Here is an 11,330-nt window from a genome sequence, read left to right as displayed (position 1 = left end):
CAAATGATCTTTGCTGTCTTTCATTTATACTCCAAGAAAAGGCACACAAGGCACTTTTCAAAATAGTAACTTAAAAGGATGGTAAAATGGAAAGAAGAGACAAAAAAGAGGGGGGGGAGGGTCTCTGAAACACCATATAGTTTAGAAAATACTGTGCTTTGGACAGTAACTTAAAACAAATTTAATACCACTAGACACAAGTGTTCTTAGGGCCCCAAATTATGGCAACAATTTGGGTTTAAGATAATTAAATGCACAAAAATGCATTCATGTTGGGCTTTCTGAAAGACCACTAATGGTGTGTCTGTGCAATTCTGAATTAGCCAGCTCAAGTACTGGGACCACTGTAGACATAATAGCAGAGTGCTTCACCTGGGCACACAAGTCCTGCTTCTCAGGCAACTAAGACATTATACTGCTTCAGATACCTGAACTAGCTAGCTTTTAACTAATCTGGCTCTCTGCAGGCACGTTTACACACACATTAATGCAGCTTTTCTAATGCTCATTAAATTTAGTACCTCCAGGCTCCTATACACAGGCACAGAGGCTCCTGCAACATGTTGGAATTCCAGCACATCAGAGCAGACTCAATTAATTGATAAATCAGCAGACTTGATTAATCAAGTCTGCTGAAGTGTCGCAATTGCTGAGCTCCAGCAGCCTCCTGCTTCTTGTGTATCAGTGTCCCTGCACTTAAAAATTGTGGTGGGGGCACTTGAAATAAAGCACATTTGACAAGCTTTAGTTCAAGCACCTCTGTTCCCATTTTTAAGCACTGTGACACTGACACAGATGTGGTGGTGCTTTAATTAGAGCAGCTTTTGGAGCTGCTCTAATTAAAGTGCTTTCCCCCCTTCTACCCCCAGAGCACATGTAAAAGATCCCTCCAGTGTGAGGTACTAAATTATTGTGCATTAGGCTGTGCTAATGTGCAGTAGCACATTTACATGGTTTTTAGTGACACTTAATGCACAGTAGACTATTTTGGTGAACATTAACATAATGTCACAGGTTTTTAAGTGATGCTTTAATACACAGTAAAATAGTCTACTACACATTAAAGTGCACGTGTAGATGTGCCCTGCATGATACTGCATTGTGTCAAGTACACTTAATCTAAAGGTCTGAATTGATCAAACATATAGGGCGTGTGTAGATTAAACAATGAGCCTGTGTGCATGACACTTTCAAGCAGGTTAAATTCTTTTGCACCACTTCAATGGTGTTGGTGCTTGCACGTGTCAGCGGCATGTTGCACATTAATTCCAACTGCTGTAGCACACTCATTGATGTAATATGCCTTAAATGACTTTGGGGCGCAGCAAACAAAAACGCCTCTGAGGAGTTATAATTTTCTGCCCTACAGCTGCGGAGCAAAGCACCAGGCTTTCTGTGGCTCAGGGGATGTGCAGGCAGCCTGACTGCAGCCTGGGAAGGCAGTCTCCACCAAAGGAAAAAAAAAAAGAGGCGATCCTGATAAATTTTTTTCTTCCTTGGAACCTGCTTGCCTGCATGAGCTGCTCAGGGACTCAGTCTTTCCTTCTGCAGCTGCGGTGCCCTCGGGATCTCCGGAGCTGGGCACCTGGGGGAGAGGCTGCTGCTGCCATGCAGGGAAGCACTACCCCCCACCCCTAGCCCAAGACCACTCAGCCCACCGGCAGCTCACCTTCCCCTCCCCTCCCCTCCCTTCCCCACCGCCAGAGAGGCAGGTAAGACATGGGGGGTTACTTCGTCCTAAATTAAAGTGGTGTTTTTAAAAAAACCCGTTTCATCTACATATACCCATAGATACAAAACCTGTTGTAAGACTTTTGGGCCAGGTCCTAAAAGGGACTTCCATACATGAAGTGGGATTAAGAAGGCATTCATGTGCCTAAGTCATTAACTGCATAAGAAAAAACCCTTGTTTGGTTGCTGCCTACTCCTGAAAGCTCCTAAACTGCATCAGAACTTTCCTTTCATACTTTTTTCCAGCCCCCCAGAGTTGTGGCTCTGTGCACTTTAAGAATTACCCCAGTCTTGACAGAATTGAGCAGTTTAGTGCCTAGCATATGCCTAAACCCAGTTATGATCCAGAAGCTAGACTGTATGTGTCCCTAAGATCTCATGAGGTACAAGAGACTTCATGTTGATTACTGCTGCCTCAGATCAAATGCTGTTACTTAAGCTTATAATGACAATGAAAAGCTGAAAAAGTGGACAAAAATATAATTTGCAATGCTTTTTCAGAAGTTGAGCAATGTACTTGTATACAAAATTTAAGCAAAAACATAAACAGACCCAAGGAGCTTTGTCTACAACTGATAAAGCCTACATTACTTTTCCAGAGTAAACATTGGTAATAAATCTTCTCTGGGCATGATATAAGGACAAGGGAAGAACACTAAATATAGCAAAATGATGAACTGGTGAATGTGAAACCTTTATCAGGGATGTTGCTGACTGTATTCATTCTTCCTAGACAAGACCATTCTAAGGAAGAAAAACTTGGGAGACACTTAAGTGAATAGGCCTAGCAGATCAGTCCTTCAAAGAGGACTAAGTAAAATTTAGTAAAATCATTGGTAAGTTATCCTTAACCTTAATAACTCTAGCTAGACACCAACCTGTCATTCCCTTACTAAAGCTTTGCTACAGGCTTATCATTACTCTGCGGAGGGAAATATCAAACAGTGCAAGTTAATACATTATGAGTGTGATAGAAAAGATGCATATTTTATTTTCCTATTCTTCACAATCACCATGAATCAAAAGGCATTTTTACACAAGCTCCAGGGGTGTGGGGGAGGCTGCTTTCATTAGAGTGGTTCTGAGAGCCACTCTAATTAAAGTGCCTATAGGATCTGGAGTATCAGCATCCCTGTGCTTCAAAATGGTGGCAGGGGTGTTTTAACTAAAGCTCAGTGAAGAAGCTTTAGCTGAAGTGCCCCTGCTGCCATTCTGAAGTATGGGGACACTGATACACAAGATGGAAATGCTAGCTAGACCATGCTAATTAGCAGACTCCAGCAGACTCAATTAATTGAGTGTCTGCTCTGAAGCACTGTAATTGCAGTGTGTTGGAGCCGCCTCCCCACATGTCTGCAGGCATACAAAGCTTTCATACAGAGTATGAAGCATTCAAAATCCTACAGAACCTAGGGCCACCATCCTGCAGATTTTAGATTCAAGTTTGGGGCGGACCAAGAATTTTGTGAAAAAAAAGTCCCCTTCTTTGTACCTGGGAAAATGCCAGTTCATTGACAATGAAAATTCTCATGGGAATGTAATATTTCTTTGTACTGTTTAAATCTGGTGGAAGAGGGAGACCATAGAAACACCAATGGACCTGCAGATAAGGTACTCACCTGGCTTATGGGAGACTGGGCTTGTCAAACCAGCACACTTCCCTTTCTAGGCAGTGGCCACCTCTTACACTTAGTATTGCTGAGTAACAATGCTATATAGCTTAGAATGTCATGCAAAAATGACTACACTATTTCCAGTTCGGGAGGTAGCCTGTGGCCTGTAGCTTTGCCTATTTAAGGATGCCTGGAAGAGTAAATCTGAAGTAGATGTGCCCTAAGATTCTAGTCACTGCTCTAACTGATGACTTGATCTTGGGACTCCCACATACTCTGACAGTACTCAGAGGGGACCTAGTGGCCATCTATAAACTTACCAGGGGGAACCAGAGGGGAATGGGTGAGACCCTGTTCCCCTGAGCACCTCCTGGAATAACAAGGAATAACGGCCACAAGTTGATTGAGAGTAGGTTCAGGCTAGATATCAGGAGGCACTACTTCACAGACAGAGTGGCCAGGACCTGGAACCAGCTTCCAAGGGAAGTGGTGCTCGCTCCTTACCTTAGGGGTCTTTAAAAGGAGGCTAGAAAACTACCTAACTGGGGTCATATGAGCTTAATTTAGTGGGGGGTCATATGACCCCAGTATTCATTGCTGCCCAGGGCAAGGGATCAGATTTGATGATTTGCTCAGGTCCCCTCTGACCCTACATCTATGAACCTATGAATCTATGAATACTCAGCTTTTGGCTGTTCTCTCTCTCTCTCTCTCTCTCTCTTTCAGGTAGAGGAAAGGAATGAGGAAATGGGTATCTTCAAACATCTCTTTATGAATTTTATTAGGTCCTTAGCTTCCTGAACCAATGAGTTTAATTTGCACTTTGTCTCAAAAAAAGTATTTATTGTTATTGCTTTTGAAGTTCCCTTGGATATTTCCTTGTTGTCATGCATGAGGCGCAGGCAGACAACATAAATTATTTTCTTTTAAATACTCTTACAATGTCCACTCTTCTTTTCTTCTTTACAAGATAATCTTTTTTCTTCCTGTGAATGTAAGCATTTTTCAGGTTTTTGACCATTCTTGTCATTCTTTTTTTAAACCTATTATAGTGCTGAACCATCTTTTATGAGAGAGTGTTAACATCTTACAATATTCTACATATAATTACACCCCTGATTTTTATAAAGACATTAATGTTCTTTGTACAATATTAATTGTTCTTTATTAGTATTATTTTAATACTTGGCTAGTGTTCTTGACTACAGCTGCACATTAACTTGTGGACTATGTTGGCATGGCTGTAGAGATACTTAGATTGGGATCTTAGGCTGAGATTTCTTGACATGATTAAATTTGAACCCTGAAAGATGTATGAGAATTTTAGTGTTTTCCTTCCAATGTGCACTATATTCAAATGTATTTATACTAAATTTCACTGGTCATAGTCTTGCTTATTAATTCAGATTGTTTTAGTTTCTCTGAAGTCCTTCAGGCCTCTCTAGTCCTGACTAACTAAAAATAACCTTGTGAATCTGCAAGTAATCTCCATTACTATTTGTTAACTTTCCCCATTAATAAGTAAATTAAAATAGGACCTACCATAACATTATGAGACCACAATGAAAATTTATCATTTAAACCTACTTTTTGTTTCTATCTCCTTGCCAGTTTTTGATCTACAACAATAATTTGACTCTCACCCCATGATTACTTATCTTCATTAGCAGCTTTAAGAGCAGGACATTATCCAGTAACCTTTTGGAAGTCTAAATGCATTATGTCAAACTAAATGCATTATGTCTCTTTTCTACTTTGGAAAATACATAACACCAGCAGAGTCTCCCTATATCTGAGGAAGGGTGTTTGTGCCCAAAAGCTTGCAAAGAATGTTTTTTTCCATCTATTTAGTTTGTCTAATAAAATATATCACATCTACCCAAAGAACCTTGCCTGCTTATGTCAAACTAATCTCCTATCTCCACACTCCACTTGATACCAGCCAGTCATCTCCTCATAGAAGGCAATCAGGTTGGTCAGGCATGACTTGTCCTTGGTGAATCCATTCTCACTGTTCCTAATCACCTTCTCCTCCAAGTCCTTAGAAATAAATTCCTTGAGGGCCTGCTCCATGATTTTTCCAGGGACTGAGGTGAGGCTGTAGTTCCCGGAAATCACAACTGCCAACTCCCACAGCACCAGTGAGTGCATTGCATCCAGGTCCATGGAGCTGTACACATCCAGATTTTTAAAATAGTACATAACCTGTTCTTTTGCCACTGTCAGCTGCTCACATACTCCCCAAACTGTGCTGCCAGGTGCAGTAGTCTGGAAGCTGACCTTGCCTGTGCAGATTGAGATTAAAAAAGGCATTGAGTACTTCAGCCTTTTCCACATCATGTGCCACTAGGTTCCTTCCCCTTTCAGTAAGGGACCTAAACTTTCCTTGATATTCCTCTTGTAGAAACCTTTCCTTTTACCCTTCACATCCCTTGCTAGCAGCAACTCCAGCTGCACTTTGGCCTTCCTAATTTTATCCCTCCATGCCTGAGCAATGCTTTTATACTCCTCCTTAGTCATTTGTCCAAATTTCCACTTCTTTAAGCTTCTGTTTTGTGTTTTAGCTTACTGAAGAGTTCCCTGATAAGCAAAGCTGATCTTCTGCCATACTTGCTAGTCATCCTGCATATCAGGATGGTTTGTTCCTGCACCCTGAGTAAGGTTTATTTCGAGTACAACCAGCTCTCCTGGACTCCTTTCCCCTTCAGACAGGCCTCCCAGGGAATCCTGCCCATCAGTTCCCTGAGTGAGTTAACTTCTGCTTTTCTTACTCTGCTGCTTGCCTTCCTTCCTTTCCCCTGAACTCAGTCATCTCATGGTCACTGCTGCCCAAGTTGCCATCCACTTGTATGTTCCATATCTATTCTTCCCTGTTTGTGAGCAGCAGTTCAAGAAGAACATGGCCCCTAGTTGGTTTTGCCAACACTTGCACCAGAAAGTGTTTCCCAGCACCCTCCAAAAATGTCCTGGATTGCCTGTGCTCTGCTGTATTGTCCTCCTGAAAGATGTCAGGGTGACTGAATTCTCCCATGAGAACCAGGGCCTGTGATCAGGAAACTTCCACTAACTGTTTAAACCTCATCCACTTCATCCTCCTGGTCTGGTGGTCTACAGCAGACACCCACCACAACATCACCCTTGTTGCTTGCCCCCTAACCCTAACCCAGAGACTTTTAACAGGGCTATCTCCAGTTTCACACTGGAGCTCTGAGCAATCATGCAGGTCTTTTACATAAAGTGCAATTCCTCCTCCTCTTGTCCCCTTGCCTATCCTTCCTGAACAGTTGATACCCATCTGTGGCTAAGCACCTTTTGTGTCTGCCACTTTAAGGGCCAGAACAGGCATTGGGGCAGTCAGCAGGTGTGTGTCAAGGTAATGAGGTAGTCACATCACCACAGGAGGGCTCTGGGATTGGAGGAGGGGGCTAAGCAGCCTCCATTTTAGATCCAGGCAGCAGTTTGCTGCAAGCAGCTGAAGGGTGTCACCCAGCTGAGTGGCTGCTCAGGAGTTATGGGGATTGATAGGATGTTCCTGGTCCTGGGGAATGATGGAAAACTACATCCTACAAGGGTAAGATGGTGTGTTGGGTCTGCCCGTGGTGGGGTGGTCCCCAGGAAATGCCACACCAGTTGCCTCCCTAGTGAAAGGCAAGTAGGGGGTGCCTTACAGTCCCAGCCCCCACATCCTGGTGGGTTACATGGTAGTAGGCACAGGCAAGGGCCTGAGAAGGTGGACCCATGTGAGAGGGAGTGGGTGAGCAGTGCAAGAGCCTAGGCAAAACCCTTAACTGGTCATGCTGGAGCCAGGACCAGGATGGTCAAAAGGGCTAAAGTAATCATCATGAGGGATGCTCAGAGCTAGGGGGCCTGGGGTTCTGATTGGCCTGGAGGTGGGCCAGGGCCTGTGTGACCAAAGGTCCAAGAAGGGAGCCATGCCCAAGAGGAAAAGAGGTCTAGGGAGCTGACAGTCCTGCATGATAGTGGTGATTGAGTCCGCCTGATTAGGAAGGATCTAGTCAGGGTCCAAACACCAGACTTTGGGGCCCAGTGTGGGGCTGAAGCCACATAGTGGATGCCATCTGTGAGGCATGGGACACAGTATAGGGTAGGTCAAAGCCGTGTATAATGCCCTAGGCATTGGGGCATAAATGGGCAGCCTCTTGCATTTTACATCAAGTTTATTATAAGTCATGACAGGTGAGACTGGGAAGACTGCCCTAGACAGAGGGGCGGGCCGGTATAGTGACTGGCCACAAGTTAGCTCCTTTGTCATGTTAGCAATCCTACCAAGTGCTCCAGTCATGTGAGCTATCCTACCAAGTCTGTTATTCCAATCGCATCATAGTTTCATGACAGTGTGAGGACTTCCAAGTCTTCCTGCTTGTTTCCCAGGCTCTGTGTATTCATGTACAGACACCTAAGGTAACTAGCCAATTGCCCTGTTTCCTCAGGAAGAATAGGAAGGCCTCCTCTTTTGCCCCTTCCTGATTGTGCTTCCTTTACTTCACCCACCTCTCCACTTACCATGGGGCTTTGGTCTGTATTCCAGTGAACATAGTTTAAAGCCCTCCTCACCAGGTTAGTGAGCCTGTCTGTGAAGATCCTCTTCCCTTTCTTCATCAGGTAGATCCCATCTCTTCCTAGGTATCCTTCTTCCTGGAACAACATCCCATGATCAAAGAAGCCAAAGCCCTGGTGATGACACCATCACTGCAGCCATGAATTGATCATCAGGATGTGTCCACTCCCACCCAGGCCCTTCCTCCTGACCAGAAAGATTGAGAGAACCCCCACACCCAGAGCCCTGTAGGCACTTTTGATCTGCTCAGGGTCATCCCTTGGCAATATCATTAGCACCCTGTGGATGTGCAGCATGGGGTAGTAGTAGGAGGGCCAGATGAGTCTCAGTAATCCTTCAGTGACATCTTGGATCCAGGCTCCAGGCAAGCAGCTGACCTCCAGAGAGCGCAGATCAAGCCAACAGATGGATGCCTCCACCCCCTCGCAGAAGGGAGCCTCCAGCCATCACCTATTTCTTCCTTTTGATGACAGGAGTCTTGATCCTTCCAAACTTGGGGATGCCTGGCCTCTTCCACCAATGGAACATACATTTCCTCCTCTGTTGCTAGGACTCCATATCTGTTCTCTGTGCAAGCCACTGCAGGTGGAGATGAAGACTTGTGCTTGCTGCTAAAGGTCACAAGCTTCCAACTTTCACCTTCCTGGGAGTCCACGTCCTGTTCTTTCTTTAGGACTGCCTGTGGCAGTCCTACCTCTGCAGTCCTAGGGGTCTCCTTCAGCACTGAACTGATGAAGTCCTCAGGGCAGAGGATGCTTCAGAGTCTTGCCACATCCTCCTGTTGCTCTCTTGCCTGCTCCCTGAGGGACACCAATGGGAGGCACCACTCACACCATCCCCTAAGACAGATCCTATTTTTTTAATGAAATTATGGAAGTTTTGCCATAATAAAAATTTCAGTAGGCGCTCTCCTTACACTAGTTAGGTATTATTACTTACAAGGTACAATTTTTAGTATTTTTAATAGAAAAATCTTCTCAAATCCTAAAGCCATTTCTTTATATCCATCTTCTGTTTTACATAGGTTCACAAACTTTTCCATATCAATGGAAATTTCAATCCTGCTATTAAGGGATACTGTTAAAGAAATCCACTGTAAAGAACTTAGAGGAAAATTTAGCTCTTTTAACTGTCTGGAGCTCCAATGTTCAGAATTAATTTAATTCAATAGCAGGAAGCACCTTTGCTGTCCTTTCTTTTCTCCTGGTCCATTTCTAATGAATAGATCTGGAGAAAACTTCTATTCATTATCTTCATCCATTTGATTACTAATGGCTAAGGAAGATATTGTAATGAAAGCTCTATTATATAACCTGACTTTCATGTTTTGATCTTTTGTAATACCCAGTTCCCAGATGTTATTAGGATGTTAGCAAAATGTTATCCACTTGAGCTGAATTTGCAAAGAAATGAGCCTGTGTACTTACAAATCGTTACTGTAATCACATATGTAATAATGAGAACAAGTCACACTTAGGTGAGAGAGGATGCATTGCATGTCCTAGCAAAAAAGCAAATGTAAGTCCATGGGCTGGGGTTTCAAGTATTTAGATAATAAAGGAAGTGTGTTAAGGCTGCTTAAGTATTGGACACATAACTTTTCTCCAAAGTGATGGCAAGAGTATAGATCTAGCAATATGATCCATTGACGTAATGTGTCTTTAACTAGCTTTACATTGAGACTTAAAGGAGGGAAAATCTCTTGGAACTCTTCTTCCAGTACTTCTGCACAACAAGCAAACACAGTGGTCCATATGTCCTGAACACTGGCAGGAGGTACTAGCACTGGTAGCTGGATTTAAGCACTGGAGGAAGCACTCCTATTAGTCGGAGGCCTGGGCAAGGTTCCAACACCTAACATTTATACTGGACAGTACCTGGAAGGCTGTCCAGGAGTTCTGCACATTGCTTTTTTTTCCCTAGAGGTTTTAAAACAGTTAAGGAACTTTAGAGTTCTGGGATGCATTTTGAGACAGATTCAGTTTGGGCTTGGAAATGCCTTCATTCAGGGGTAGCAGCCTAGGAGACTGAACTTATTTTAATGAGTTTAAGTGTGTAGGGGAGTATACAGACAACAAGGGGAGGACAATTTCAAAAGCTTGGAGATGCTTACAGGTAGCTCATAGGAAATATTAAATCTTTGTTTGCTTGTAATCCATTATGCTTAGTTCTGCTTCTGGGGGGTTTAACGGATTGGTGAAGGTGCCAAGCACCTTCTGCTCAGTAACCTGGTGGTTTCAGCCTGGATTCTAGATCCTCCTTAAACTAAGGGAATTAAAACACATTACTCCTGTTTTCAAAGAAAGTGCTCTACCTATCTTTTAACAGAATACACTGGGTAGAGGGACTTTCTGTTTGAAGCTATGCCCAAAGTACTAGATTCAGTCGGGCCAGCTAGAAAGTTATGGAGAGGATGTATCCTGAGATCATCTATAATGAGATTATAATCCTGAGGTGTATAATGTGCAGTCCTGAGTTATGGAATTTTGCATTTCCTGTAGCTGATTCCCTCATTGCTTGCACACATAAGGTTTTCTATTGCCACAGTGGGAAAGCAAGTCTGGAGGTGCACCAGGGTTTTCACTGGGAGAAGCTAAATGATCCTGTAGTATAGGGGGGTGCCAAATATGGCCTGCGGGCCAGATCTGGCCTGCCAACTGATTGGATCCAGCCTGCAGGGGGGTGCCTGCCAATTGATTGGATCTGGCTTGCAGTTGCCCCCTTGGTGCTCTGCATGGGGCTGGGACCCACCCAGGGCAGCCTGCACTAAACTCTAGCCCATGCCCACTGGACCAGCTCCAGCCAGAGTGCACAGCTTCTGACAGGTTGCTCCTGGTGTGTCTGCTGCTTGGCTCCCCTCACCTCCTGGGGTGGCTCCTCCTCCTGCTCCTGCTCCAGGCCGGGAGGAAGCTACAGCTGGGTGGCTCCTACCCCAGCACATGGAGCTGCTGCTCCAGTTTCCAGCTCCCTTCCATCCACATGCACGCATGCCTCTCCCCAAAAGAGCAAGGGCCACCCCATGACCCTGCCCCACCTAGCTCCTGAACACTGCTCCCTGTCCACCCATGGCCCCATCTCACAGAGAGAGTTTTGGTGATTTGTTGTGGCAGGGGGGGGGTGTTGACCTGGCCCACAAGAACTTACCAAAACTCCTTATGTGGCCCCTGGGCCCAAATAATTCTGCAATTTAAACATCAGTCTTCAGAATAAGAGTATACCTACTTCCTAACCACCACACCATAATAGGCTGCTTACAGACGTTAAAAACAAAACAAATCAAAACAAAAAATATGCGCTTTACATGAAGAAGCAACGCATTACTTCACCCTGGCTCTCCACAGTGTCTATATGCATGGGGCACTTCAGCATGGCTTTTTGGTGCTTTTATCTAATAGCTGATTCAATCA

At 44.3% G+C, this 11,330-nt stretch overlaps 1 protein-coding gene across 1 annotated transcript in view; it reads right to left on the bottom strand.

Moving 5' to 3' along the window:
* LOC109299694 (sporozoite surface protein 2-like) overlaps positions 1-11,330 on the bottom strand; it is a 154,025-nt gene that overhangs the window by 83,991 nt on the left and 58,704 nt on the right. Inside the window, exon 15 of the mRNA XM_019520214.1 lies at positions 8,863-9,000. Coding sequence (XP_019375759.1) covers positions 8,863-9,000 — 138 coding nt within the window. The remainder of the gene's footprint in view (positions 1-8,862; positions 9,001-11,330) is intronic.

The sequence above is a fragment of the Gavialis gangeticus genome, unplaced genomic scaffold (assembly GCF_001723915.1).
Source record: "Gavialis gangeticus isolate Ggan-Ray unplaced genomic scaffold, GavGan_comp1, whole genome shotgun sequence".
Taxonomy (NCBI): domain Eukaryota; kingdom Metazoa; phylum Chordata; order Crocodylia; family Gavialidae; genus Gavialis; species Gavialis gangeticus.
Note: the sequence above shows the minus strand (reverse complement) of the source record. Positions and strands in the feature narration are given on the sequence as shown.